At 56.4% G+C, this 13,091-nt stretch overlaps 5 protein-coding genes across 5 annotated transcripts; all 5 read left to right on the top strand.

Moving 5' to 3' along the window:
- Positions 1 to 901: 901 nt before the first annotated feature.
- BKCO1_900056 (ankyrin repeat protein) lies at positions 902 to 3,718 on the top strand (the record flags this gene model as incomplete). The annotated part of the gene is made up of 1 exon (XM_020279880.1): positions 902 to 3,718. The coding sequence occupies one exon, from the start codon at positions 902 to 904 to the stop codon at positions 3,716 to 3,718; it is 2,817 nt and encodes a 938-aa protein (XP_020133060.1).
- Positions 3,719 to 4,307: 589 nt separating this feature from the next.
- Positions 4,308 to 5,949, top strand: BKCO1_900057 (farnesyl-diphosphate farnesyltransferase; the record flags this gene model as incomplete). Its single annotated transcript, XM_020279881.1, has 4 exons — positions 4,308 to 4,375; positions 4,434 to 5,493; positions 5,551 to 5,733; positions 5,812 to 5,949. 4 exons carry the CDS (start codon positions 4,308 to 4,310, stop codon positions 5,947 to 5,949), a joined length of 1,449 nt encoding a protein of 482 aa, XP_020133061.1.
- Positions 5,950 to 7,164: 1,215 nt separating this feature from the next.
- Positions 7,165 to 8,066, top strand: BKCO1_900058 (translation initiation factor eif4e; the record flags this gene model as incomplete). The annotated part of the gene is made up of 3 exons (XM_020279882.1): positions 7,165 to 7,386; positions 7,447 to 7,518; positions 7,578 to 8,066. 3 exons carry the CDS (start codon positions 7,165 to 7,167, stop codon positions 8,064 to 8,066), a joined length of 783 nt encoding a protein of 260 aa, XP_020133058.1.
- Positions 8,067 to 8,679: 613 nt separating this feature from the next.
- BKCO1_900059 (uncharacterized protein) lies at positions 8,680 to 10,740 on the top strand (the record flags this gene model as incomplete). The annotated part of the gene is made up of 5 exons (XM_020279883.1): positions 8,680 to 8,785; positions 8,863 to 8,906; positions 9,031 to 9,124; positions 9,224 to 9,278; positions 9,414 to 10,740. 5 exons carry the CDS (start codon positions 8,680 to 8,682, stop codon positions 10,738 to 10,740), a joined length of 1,626 nt encoding a protein of 541 aa, XP_020133059.1.
- A 1,395-nt stretch (positions 10,741 to 12,135) lies between these two features.
- On the top strand, positions 12,136 to 12,939 carry BKCO1_900060 (uncharacterized protein; the record flags this gene model as incomplete). Its single annotated transcript, XM_020279885.1, has 4 exons — positions 12,136 to 12,198; positions 12,268 to 12,292; positions 12,464 to 12,748; positions 12,812 to 12,939. The coding sequence occupies 4 exons, from the start codon at positions 12,136 to 12,138 to the stop codon at positions 12,937 to 12,939; spliced, it is 501 nt and encodes a 166-aa protein (XP_020133131.1).
- Between the last annotated feature and the right edge of the window lie 152 nt (positions 12,940 to 13,091).

Genomic DNA, 13,091 nt, shown 5'->3' on the forward strand with positions numbered 1-13,091 from the left:
GCTGAGGTCTCACGTGCCGTCGCCAACGCAGCGGCGGCGACCGGGAACGAGGACAGGGATCGACAACGTCGGGGAACAGCGGCGGCGATCCGGGGCAGGCGCCGCCCCCACACTTTCAAGAAGCATCACGGCATTATTAGTAGTATTCCCCAGCCCAAGGCTGTTTCCCCACACAGTACTCAGCACACCGGGCATGTGTCCCCAATCTGGAGAACAGCTTCGAGGCTCCGCTCCTGAGTCATCGTATGTACAAAGACTCTTCGCATAATGCCTCAAAAAAAAAAAAAAAAAGCACACACGTGTCTGCTTGATGCTTGGTGCCATCATAGTACAAACCACAGCAGCTCCTCCTCAGCGGAAAGGCGCCGTCCACGGCCCCAAAAGCGGCTGACCGCAGCACATCACTGCTTGTGCCAGTCATAACGCCGCTCGCTTATAGCCTCATTTTCGAGACACGTGCCTAAATCAAGGTTCATGGCGGAGGCGCAGTCCCGTCCTCTGGCCGCTTGTCGTGCACCGGGACACGGATGGAGCAGCGCTCGCATCCCCATTCGCTGCTTGCAGGGGTCCTTCAGCGCCTCCAATGACCTCGGGCTAGGCAAACCTTCTGCCTGACGGCCACGACGATCCGGATCCGAATCCTTTCGCTCACCTAACTCAGGTGCTGGTAAGTGCCGCATTAAGAGTTGGTCCGGACTGCTGACTCCAACCTGCTGCAGGCACTGCCACTTGCATCTATGCTGCAACCCGTAAAACTAGGCGTTAGGGCTGTTCTTCTTACCCTTCCCGCTTGCCGCTCCGCCTGTCCCCCACCGTTCATTCTATTCCCCCATCGCCTTGGTGCACCCAGCACGAAGGCTTCCCTTGCTGCAGCTCTTTTCGGTCCTATGTCTCCACCGCCATGGACCCTCTATCCATATGCGCCAGCGCCGCCAACGTTGCCCAGCTGGCGGGCATCATCATCTCCAAGCTAGCAGCCTTTTGCGACGCAGCTAGCCATGTCGACATCACCGTCTCCGGCTTCGGGGTCGAGATCCACAATTTCCAAATAGCCTTGCAGCTGGTCGCTGAAACAAAGAAGATTTGGCAACTGCGGCAGATGACGGATCTCGAAGAAAACCACTGGACGCGCATCGACAAGCTTCTCGGACGCTGTAGACAGACTTTGGTCAAGCTGCAGTCGATACTAGAAAATGCTGCGGTGAAGCAGACGACGCTTGGGAGGAGACCAATGACTCAGTTGAAGCTGGACATGAAGTCGCATATCATTTCCATACTGCGGAGCCATATCAAATCGTACACGCAGGCTCTGCAAGTGTCTCTGTCTACTCTGACATTGGCAAACCAGTTGCAGAGTCATGCCTCGATCGAGCACGAACTCCAGGAGTTGTCCCGTAAGATCCAGGACGTGAAATCAACATTGTTGTCACGGCCCGCGGAGACGGAGAAAGTCGATGACCCCGAAACAGCCGACATCGAGGCCGACATGCCAGGGGAACACGAAATAAACGAAGATGTAGAGCAGGTCATCATGTCTGCCGCCGCCGTCAGCGAAGCTGCAACAAGCGTTGATTCCGATTCGATCCGCAGCGGACTCCAACTTACCGACCCACCGATACACAGGTGGATGGACGGAGTCGAATCGCCGCCGCCGCAAAGCCCCGGTGCAGGTCCCAGTTTCAAGAATGAGGTGACACCGCCGAGGATGTCCAGCGCTTCCGAATCTGATGCTCCAGTGCGCGGAGAACCGAAGGACTCCGGGATCGGGTCCGACGAGCATTCTGATGACGAGGACGATCCAGATCCCAACCTTGACGACCATTTCTCAGAAGGTGTCTTGAAGAGACTCATCGAAAGATTCCACAACCAGGCCATCGAGGAGTTCGACAAAGGGAACTACCATCGAGCCGAGACTGCCCAGAACATGATGATGAGGTACCTGGAAGAGGGTCGTCGCAACCACGGCATGGAGTATGACAACGCTGAGGTCTTCGAGAGACTGGCCCAGATATACTACAAACAGAAGCAGCTGGAGGAGGCAAGGAAAATCTACACTCGGCTGCTGGAAGAGCACAAGAGAAGGACGCCGGACATCTGGAGGTGGTACTTCTCTTATGCAAAGATATATCAAGAGCAGGAGCGGTTAGAAAAAGCTGCGAGATATGCGAAAAGAGCTTTCACTGGGGCTGAGAAGTCTCTACCGAAAGGAGATCCTTTCATATTCGATGCCGTGGCGCTTTTGGCCCATATTTATCAGCAACAAGGAGAACACATACTAGCAGAAGCGCTACGTGAACAGTATCTTGGAGACAAACCCCGCCAGCCGAGCTTGACTGAACGCAAATTGAGCCTCGAAGTGATGCCAAGTGGTAGCAGTGGGAGGTCATGGCTGACTGAGGTCGGACATGACCCAGCGTCCCCAGCCTTCGACCCAAAGAGCGCAATCAAACTCTCCATCGAAAAGGACAGCGAAGCTGGCGTTACAGAGGTGCTCCATCGAATTCAAGACGTCGAAAAGCAACGAGCACTTGCGAAAGAAAGTTTGAAGTGGGCCATTCAAGGAGGCCGGCGAGAGATCGCGAACTTGTTGATGGAGTTGGACCTGGGAATTGGAAAAGACTCGCTTTTCGCGGATGGAAAGACACCTCTGATACACGCCATCCAGGCCAAGGAAGACGGAATAGTGCAAGACATCCTTCAAAAGGGTGCGAGTCCAGAAACACGTTGCGCCAGGAGCATTACACCCTTGATCCATGCAGTCACGGCTGGACATGAACCTATCGCCGCGCATCTCCTCGGAAAAGGTGCGAGGGTAGATGCGACATCTTACGAATGTACGGCTCTCCACCGTGCTGTCGATCTCAAGTTTGCCGTCCTCGTGAAATTGTTGTTAGCATACGATGCCGGTCTTGAGTGTATGGGACCGAGGAAGTGGATGTCGCTGGGCTCTTCAGGTAAGCGGCTTCCTGCCAGCAAGGACTGCAAGGCAGATACTCACCCAACACACGTAGATGCCAGCTGGACCCCCCTTCTCCTCTCAAGCTTTGCTGGATCGTCCGAGATATCGCACTTGCTGCTGGAAAAGCATGCGCACATCGAAGCAAAGACGTCGACTGGCGGAACGCCTTTGATGTATGCCGCTGAAGAGAGACACCTTACTACAGTCCGGCTGTTGCTTTCGGCAGGTGCAGACGTCCATGCCACGGACAAGAAAGGCGACACTGCGCTTCACCGTGCGGTGCGTAAGAGCGGTAGTGTCGAGATCATTGACTCGATCCTCGGAAAAGGAGGCAGCCTCGATACGCCAAACAAGGAGCGCGAGACCACACTCCACATCGCAGCGTCCAAGAACGGAGGAGAGCGCTTGCTCGGCGTGTTGCTCGACCGTCAAGCGAACCGAGAAGCGCGAGATGTTGCCGGCCGCACGCCCCTGCACGTGGCAATTGAAAAACGACAGGAAGGAAATGTTGCCACGCTCATAGAGCGAGGAGCGGACATTAGCGCGACGGATAATTACGGCCAGAGCTCAGTAAAGCTGGCTCAGAGAAGCTCGCCTGAGATCCAGATGCTCATCAAGAAACACAAGAAGCGGTCGAACCCTCTGAGCTCGTCGATGAGTCGCAGGGGCTCGGATCGTTCGAGTACCACGGAAGGATCGGTGAGAGGACGGCAGCCGTCCGTGTCGTCGAAATTCACGTTCTTGGACAAACTCAGATGACTTGGGTCTTTCTTTTCTTTTACTGTAATCTTCGTTCCACGACTTCTTCCGCGACGGCTCTATCGCATGCTTTCGCTTTGATGACGGTTGAGGTGGAAATGGCCTGATCTTGAGCGTTTGATTGCAGATGGGGGCGAGCGCGGCCTTGCTCGACGGCGTAAATGCGGGCCTGTAACAACGTACGACATATAGATATCCTGGCTGTAGCGAATAAGACCATGGGTTGTGTATGCAACGAGAGATGACGGAGATTCCGTGGCAGATTGGTGCGGCGTCGCGGAGATTCCGGGCGCCGGAGCGAGGTGTCGCCGCGGCCGGCGGTCAGAAGTCGGACGCCGCTTGGGTACGGGTGCGCCCTGCACGCAAAAAGCGGAGGAGGCTCAGATCGCTTGTGGGCGCTTCTCCCCTAAATATCCAGCACCATGCCGATGGTGGGATAATCACCCGCCAGCTGCATTATTCAACCACCCGACCTCCATCCCGCGCGCGACCACCATATATCTGCAGACTCTCGCTCCGCGCTGATCCCGCCACGCCCCCCCTCCTCCCAATCCCTTCTCAGTCCTCCCAGCGCACGCGTCTTGTCATCATGCCGAAGGCGTCGGATGTCGTGTACTACCTGTTCCACGTGCAGGAGCTGCGGTCCATAATCCAATGGTACGAGATGGCTCCCTGGCGCACTCGCAACTGCCGTGCAAACTGATCCAGGCTCTAGGAAGGTCTGGCACAACCCCGTTCACGAGCGCGACGAGTCCAAGGAATGCGCGTCGCTGCGCCAGTGTTTCGTCTTCCTCCAGCAGACCAGCCGTAGCTTCGCCGCCGTCATCCAAGAGCTGCACCCCGAGCTTCTCGTCCCCGTCTGCCTCTTCTACCTCATCCTTCGCGGCCTCGACACCATCGAGGATGACATGACCATCGACATCAAGACAAAGGAGCCTCTGCTGCGCGACTTCGACCAGATTCTGGAGAAAGATGGCTGGAATTTCGATGGAAATGGCCCCAACGAGAAGGACAGGCAGCTGCTTGTCCAATTCGAGGTCATCATCGAGGAGTTCAAGAAGATCAAGAAGCCGTACCAGGCCATCATCAAGGACATCACCAAGAAGATGGGTAACGGCATGGCTGACTACGCCAACAATGCCGAGCACAACGAGTACGGTGTGAAGACTGTCAAGGACTACGAGCTGTACTGCCACTACGTCGCTGGCCTCGTTGGAGAGGGTCTCACGCGCCTCTTCGTCGAAGCGGACCTGGCCAACACCGCTCTTGTCAAGCGCCCGGAGCTGCAGGAGTCCATGGGTCAGTTCTTGCAGCAGATCAACATCATCAGGGACATCAAAGAGGATTTGGATGACAGGCGGAAGTTTTGGCCAAAGGAAATCTGGTCCAAGCACGTCGAGGTCTTCGAAGACCTCTTCAAGCCCGAGAATCGCGACAAGGCCCTCAACTGCAACTCAGAGATGATCTTGACTGCCCTGCGACGCGCGCCTGACTGCCTGTTCTATCTTGCCGGTCTGAGGGACCAGAGTGTGTTCAACTTCTGCGCCATCCCCCAGACCATGGCCATTGCGACGCTCGAGCTGTGCTTCCGCAACCCGGCCATTTTCGAGAAAAACGTCAAGATCACCAAGGGCCAGGCCTGCGAGCTTATGGTCCGGTCGACGCAGAACCTGCAGATTGTCTGTGAGGTTTTCAAGGAGTTTTCTCGTAAGATTCTCAAGAAGAACGATCCTAGAGATCCCAACTTCCTCGAGATCAGCATCGCTTGCGGCAGGGTAAGTTGGAGGGAAATTGTTTCGCGTTAGATGCACGCGTTGCTAATATCTGAACAGATTGAGCAATTCATCGAATCAATCTTCCCGTCGCAAACGGCGCAGAACAAGGAGATGAAGCCGGCGGCATTGAGCCCGGAGGAAGAAGCGAAGAAGAAGAAGGAAGAGGAGGAAGCCAAGTGGGACATGATCTACATGGGCATTGCCGTAATGGGCACGCTAACGGTAGTCACATTTTGCATGGTAAGCGTTTAAATTTTTGCGTTGCGCACAACCCATCAACACCACCAACTTCGTCGCTCGCTAACACTCATCCTGCAGCTCCTTGTCGCGTGGTTCGCTGGTGCAAGGTTCGACATTGCCTACGCTCAGCTCAAGCAGGGCCTGTTCAGAGCCCCCCCGCCTGGCTCGTCGCAAGCACAGCAAGCCATCGAGAAATTCGATCACGGCGAGCTCTAGAGGTCGCCGCCTGCACATTTGTTCAGTCGCATTTGATCTCACTGGTATATGGTCCTCTCAGAAACAAGGGGTAACCATTGATGTATAACGACCAGAGCATGTATTACCTTCTCATTCACTTAAGCTCTCGACAGCGTGAGCGATGCAGTTGGCCCGAGGCGACTCGTTCATCTGTTACTAATATAGTAATTCGCATTTGCGGACAAGAGGCCATCTCGCCAAGATTGCGGCGATTGGCTTCTGTTTGCCGTCTTTTGGTGTCTCACAGCCTTGGACATGTACTCTTTACTTTGCATTTCCGTTTCCGAATCCTGGGTACCCATAGCACGGATGTCAAATTACAATCATGCCCTTTCAGTGGCGTCGGTTGTGCCGAAGATGTGCTGATATCGAGTTACATTACCCGGTAATCGGGAACTTTTGGTGTGTGCCTCCAAGTACTATGAGGCCCACGCCAGCTGGTGCGGTACACATACACTCAGTAATCGAGCTCCTTTCTCCTGGTCATATGACGTCATGTGTTTCTTTCTGGTGACTCTCAATGGGCTGAGGGGTGATTGCTGAAAGGCCAAACGCCTTGGCTGCGCAATAGCAGGACGCTGTTTCATCTTCCAAATTATCCGGAGATCATAATGCAATTGCATCATCGCTTGCGAATGCCGGCCTGCGGCACAGAGGACAGTCATTGCCAGCACCGGTCATGTGTTGGAGCTTTGATGGAGACAGGCGAATGAGCAAGCGGCGTGTTTCTGGACGGTCTCATCTCAAGACGCTCACATTATCAGACATGCGTCAGCTGCGAAGCACGGCGTGAGGGAAATGCTCAAACGGGAAGCGGCAGATGAGCAGGGCGGGGATTGGGCCGAAGTTGAGGCGGACCTGCGCTAAGCCGCACTTGCCGCAACTTCGCGACTGCCCGACTTTTCGCTGCGAGCTCGACCTTAAAGCCATCCTTCAAAGAGCTTCCGCTGCTACACAACCTTCGACATCCGCAACAAGCGCCATTCGGCAATCGCGCATCCCCACTGCTTGGCGTTTCACCAGGCGGTATCATCCAGACCAACTTTCAGCCGGCCGGTCCGCTCGCTGCGCGCGTCTCATCCTTGAAGCACGTTTGAAGCGTTCCGCGGTTACACCCGCCTAAACCTCGCCAAACGCTTTTAGGCACGCCTAAAGCCCGTCGCCGCCCACATTTGCGCCGACCCAACATCCACCATGGCTGCTACCGCAAACCCCCAGGAACCTGTCCCCCTCGACACCATCCCGATCTCACCTGAGGGCGGCAACATGAACGGCACTCAGGAAGGCGAAGAGGGCAAGGTCCCCTACAATGACAGCGAGCCTGTCACCGTCTTCCACGATCCCAACAACTTCAACGTCAAGCACCCGTTGATGAACGCCTGGACTCTTTGGTTCACCAAGCCGCCGAGCGGCAGGGTACGTTTACGCCGCAATCGCGAGGCTGCTGCGACTTCATGCTGACCCATTGCTCCGCAGGGCGACAACTGGAACGAGTTGCTGAAGGAGGTGATTTCCTTCGACTCGGTCGAGGAGTTTTGGGGCATCTACGTACGTACACCGGCTGCGTGACTCGCGGCGCTGGCTCATGGCTGACGTGTCAACTGCAGAACAACATCACCCCCACCTCTCAGCTTGCGCTCAAGTCCGACTACCACCTGTTCAAGCAGGGCGTCCGTCCCGAGTGGGAGGACCCGCAGAACAAGCATGGCGGCAAGTGGTCGTTCTCTTTCCGCGACAAGAAGCTCATCGACATCGACTCGCTCTGGCTCCACGTCATGCTGGCCGCCATCGGCGAGACCCTGGAGGATGAGGGCGACGGCGAAGTCATGGGTGTCGTTGTCAACGTGCGCAAGGGCTTCTACCGTATCGGCCTGTGGACGCGCACTGTCGGCAAGCCGTTCCCTGGCGGCGGCGATGGCAACAACGCGGGCGGCAAGGGCAGGACTTTCGAGCAGGGCAAGGAGGTCCTGTTGAAGGTCGGCTCGCGCTTCAAGGAGGCGCTGACGCTCAAGGAAAACGACCAGGTCGAGTTCTCGGGTCACACTGACAGCGCGCACTCTGGCAGCACCAGGGCGAAGGCCAAGTTTGTCGTCTAAGCGACAGAGCAAAGGCGATTGGAATCAGCACATTAATGACGTCCGACTCATGTGAATTCACGGATGCGGTGGGATTGTTTCTCTCTAGTTTCCTTGAGGGTTTCTCGGCAAGACGGGAAAAGTTTGGGCTTGCTCGTGGCCGGGCAGGTGGTTTCATTGCAACGGCGTTTAGTCTACGAGCATCATACACGGGAGGTGAAACAGGTGGCCCTCCCCGATAGCTCAGTTTTGGGGGTGGACGATTATCACGGCACGGTTTAGCACGGCGTTGCATCAGGCTGACGACGGCATCTTCAGGAACGGGTTTCTGTCGATATACTAAAAAGCTTCTTGTACCACAACATTTTTCGTTTGATGCGTGGGTTGCCTACGGGCTGTGACGTCGCGGTTGTGGCTTGCCGGAGGGGTGTTCGGGTGATCGTTGCCCCAGTGTGGCTTTGCAGTGAGAAAATCGTCGTCATGGGCCAGGGTCCCGCCGCTGTTGGCTTGCCGCCCTTCCGTACTTCCAGCACAACATAGCCCAAGGCACCACCGCTACCTGCTTTTCCTGCGCCAACACCCCCCCATTCCTACCTGCCGCGCCCTCGATACCCCGTCTTCCGACGCAGCCAAAATGGTTGTCGACACGAGCTACTACGACGCCCTGCAGGTGCCGCCCACCGCGTCCGAGATCGAGATCAAGAAAGCATATCGCAAGCTTGCGATCAAGCTGCACCCGGGTAGGCCACGTTCCACATTGCGACACGCCGCATCTCCTGCGAACTTCGGCGCTGACCTGCTTCTCTCTTCCCTGCAGACAAGAACCCCGGCGATGAGAGTGCGCACGAGAAATTCCAGGCTGTAAGACTTCCTCGCTGCGGCGGCGGCGGCTGCTGCCCCGCGCCTTTTTTTTTTTTCGCCCTTCCGCACGCAACCCTCCCCGGCAAATGTCTGATCAACACAACCAATACGCGTTGCAATACAGATCGGCGAGGCGTACCAAGTCCTCAGCGACAAAGAGCTCAGGAAACAATATGACATGCACGGCAAAGAAGGAGCGGTGCCGCACAGCGGTTTCGGTACGCAACCACGTCTACCCAAAAGTCCCTACATAAGGGCCTACCAAAAAAAAATATCGCGGGATTTGCTAACATGCGATTCTTTTTCGCACGAAACAGAGGACCCGGCCGAGTTCTTCGGTATGATCTTTGGCGGCGAGGCTTTCGTAGACTGGTACGCACACGCACATGCACATACACAGGCATCACCCTTCCTTTTCACACCGACTCGGCATGCGCGCTCCATGCGCTTCGATGGCTTGAGGGGGGGATTGCAGACGGGCTGACGGGAAGTGGAAACAAAACACAGGATCGGCGAGATTTCGCTCATGAAAGACCTCACGCACACGATGGACATCACGATGAAGGAGATGGAAGAGGAAGAAGCGGCGGCGGCCGCCGCCGCAGCGGCCGAGCAAGAAGCGGCCGAGACGGGCACCGCGGCGGACACGACGGCTGGTGAGACTTCTCCCGGCGCTGGCGCGGCTACCGCCGGCACTTCCTCCACCACCACCGGCGCCTCTGCCTCTGCCTCTGCCTCTGCCGCCGCGCCCGAGAAGCATGCGTCTGCCGAAGAGGAAGCGGACGCCACGGACGCTGCCGCCGGCGCCGGTACCGCTCCCGCCGGCGCCGCCGACGCCACCGCGTCGAGCGCGCCCGCGTCGGGTACGAGCACGCCGCGGGGACCTCCGAAGGGGGGCGTGCCGACGCGGCTGGCGATCATGGACAAGAGCGAGGAGGAGGCGCGCATGGACGCGGCGGGGGTGTCGGAGAAGGAGAAGGAGCTGCGGGCCAAGGAGAAGAAGAAGGGGGGGCTGACGAAGGAGCAGCGCGAGGAGCTGGCGGCGTACGAGATGGAGCGCAAGAAGGTGCGGGACGAGCGCGTGGCGACGCTGGCGGAGAAGCTGGTCAAGCGGCTGAACATCTGGACCGAGTCGGACAAGGGGTCGGGGGTGACGCAGAGCTTCAAGGAGCAGATGAAGCTCGAGGTGGAGAACCTGAAGATGGAGAGCTTCGGGCTGGAGATCCTGCATGCCATCGGCCAGGTGTATACGAGCAAGGGGACCAACTTCCTCAAGAGCCAGAAGTTCTTGGGGATCGGCGGCTTCTTCGGCCGGCTGAAGGACAAGGGCCAGCTGGCCAAGGACACGTGGGGGACCATCTCGACGGCCATCGACGCGCAGATGAGCATGGAGGCCATGGCCAAGGCCGAGGAGGCCGGCGGCGACGAGTGGACGGACGAGAAGAAGGCCGAGTTCGAGAAGCTGGTCACCGGCAAGATCCTCGCGGCCGCGTGGCGCGGGTCCAAGTTTGAGATTCAGAGCGTGCTGCGCGACGTCTGCGACAAGGTCCTCCAAGACAAGGCAGTGAAGCTGGAGAAGAGGGTCGAGCGCGCGCAGGCGATTGTCATCATCGGGGAGTTGTTCGCGAAGGCGGAACGCGACCCCGACGAGGAAGGCGACTTCATGGCGTTCGAGCAGCTCATGGCGGAGGCGGCGGCGAAGAAGGAACATGGCAAGGGGGAGAAGAAGAAGAAGGAGAAGAAGGAGAAGGAGAGGGAGGATAAGCCAAAGGGTGGGGAGAAGGGGGGTGAGCAGCAGCCGAGTGGTGCCGCTGCGGCAGGGGCTAGTGTGTAGATGGTAGCCCTTTTCTTTACACACACACACATCCCTTTAGCTCGTCCCTTTTTTTTTCACCCTGTTTCGTGGTTTCTTTTTTTTTGGAGAGAGAGAGAGATTATACCTTAGCATTCGCCCTTTGCCTATATAAGATGTGGGAGATGGAACGGTTCGTGTATTAATTTGTTGTTCGTCTATCATTTCTTCTCTCTGTCTGACTTTTGCTTTCGAAGTGCTGTGTTGTTGTTGTGGTCGTTGCTTTGTTCATATCTTGATTGATTGATTCATCCATGGAAAAAACTGTCGTCGTCATCGTCGTCCCTAAATCTTATAGTCGTCGTCATCGTTGTTGACGTTACCTAGTTCGTTTTATGTTTTTCTTCTCGTGTGCTGCTATGATGTAATAGACTCAAACTGGCTGGCTGACTGACTGACCGACCCTCTCTCTCTCTCTCTCTCTTTTTTTTTTTATACTGTCTCTCTTGAGCGGAGGTTGAGTTCTTCGCCACCTCTATACATTCTTAGCTATTAAGTTACAATGTAATTATATTTTTGTCTCTAGTTAGACCATGGTTAATTAGTAGATGTCGCCATCGTCGAGTCTAGTGATGGTGGATTAAATTGGTGGTGGGGGCTCAACACATGAACGGCAGGTGATCATTGAAGAAATGTTCTATTGAAATTGAGACAAGATGTGTGCTGTCCGGCAGCGGCCAACATATCACTTATGCTAAAACATTTAGCGAAATGGTGAAGAGACAACTCGCAAGAGGAAGTCAAGGGGAGAACATGATCTGTAACCGGCCTTATCTCTTCTTTGAATGCCCCCCGCTTGCGCCACCCACTGCCCCAGATCTGCAGGGCGATGATGGGCAGCCAGCTGAACACGGACACGATGTCGCAGCCGTCGTTCCTTCCGCCTTGGGGAAGCGTTGCGGTACATAGATGGCCGCCGGCTGCCGGCAGAGATGGGCCGTGATGGGGTGGGCAGTGACGGGCAGTAGTGACGGGCAGTAATATTACTGGGGCAGATAGATCATCAATAATGCGAGCTTTGCATGGTGCTCAAATTACCTTTCGATAAGAAGTGGAGATCTGCGGGCTCCCTTTCGTTTTCCGCCCGGCTGCAACGGATGGGGGCCGGATGGGGCCCGGTTGGGTGCCGGTCGGGGAGGAGTCAGGGTCATGAGATGCAAACGAGACAAACAAGAACTGATAAGATTACGGAGATGATCTAAGAAATACTGCCTGTATGACGAAGGCGGGGTGGGTGTGGGCGCCCAAGAATATTTGCCCGCCCGCCCAAGTTTCAAGCTCTCGCATCATCTTTTTGTTTCGCTCCCGTGCAACGCGCCACCCCCGACCCTTGTTCTTTCTTCCAGCGTACATATTGTGAGAACGAGGTAACCGACCATGTCTGCCATCGGACCGCCCGGCGCGCAGCTCAATGCTGAGCAGGCCGACAACTTTGAGGATGTATGTTCGCGACGCGCAACGACTCGAGCAAAGGCGAGCCGGTGGGACTGACCCAGACACAAAATCTAGATCGAGAAGCAGTTCGCCGTCAAGGGTACGCCGTCCCCTCCTCTCTCCATTTCACCCAGCATCTCGACCCCATCCGTCGTCGGCGTCGCCTACCACCCCCCCTCCCAAGCTCCACACCACGTCCGCATTTCGCGACGACGAGAAGTCGCAGCACACGCAAAATGCTAAGCAAGAAGGCGCGTCTTCGCAACGACAGTGGTGCAGCACATGACGACGTACTGGGCGATCCTGGAGCGGATGCGCGGCAGCAAGCTGCGGCTGACCAAGATCGACGACGAGATCCACGAGCACTTCAAGACCGAGTTCCCGGACTTCGACCCGGCCGCGACCATCGACGAGGATGAGATGAAGAGCAAGGCGGGCAAGGAGAAGTGGCGCAACTTCATCATGGCGTACGAGAAGCGCATCGACGATTACAACTTCGGCACCATGCTGCGCGCCAGCCATGCGACCGAGTATTCGGAGAAGGAGACGATTTTCGGTGAGTGGCTGTGGTTGTGGTGGTGATATTTGTGCTGATGTTGTGTCTGTGTGTGCGTTGCAGCGGTGAGGATGCAGTTCTATGCCGTCGAGATTGCGAGGAACCGCGCTGGCTTGAACGATTGGATCTACGAGAAGGCGAACCCGGAGAAGGCCAAGGAGGAGGCCGAGGCGGCGGCGAAGAAGGAGTAAGGTGTGCGGCGTGTAGCGCTCATATCTTCCCTTTCGGCATTCTGGATAGTCGCTACCTGACTTCTCCGATACAGTGACCCTGGCCAGACTCAGGTATGTTAGTCTAGGCATGACGGAGAGTCACGCATTGGAAGCGGGGTGTACGATACCAT

This window comes from Diplodia corticola (genome assembly GCF_001883845.1).
Source record: "Diplodia corticola strain CBS 112549 chromosome Unknown scaffold9, whole genome shotgun sequence".
Taxonomy (NCBI): domain Eukaryota; kingdom Fungi; phylum Ascomycota; class Dothideomycetes; order Botryosphaeriales; family Botryosphaeriaceae; genus Diplodia; species Diplodia corticola.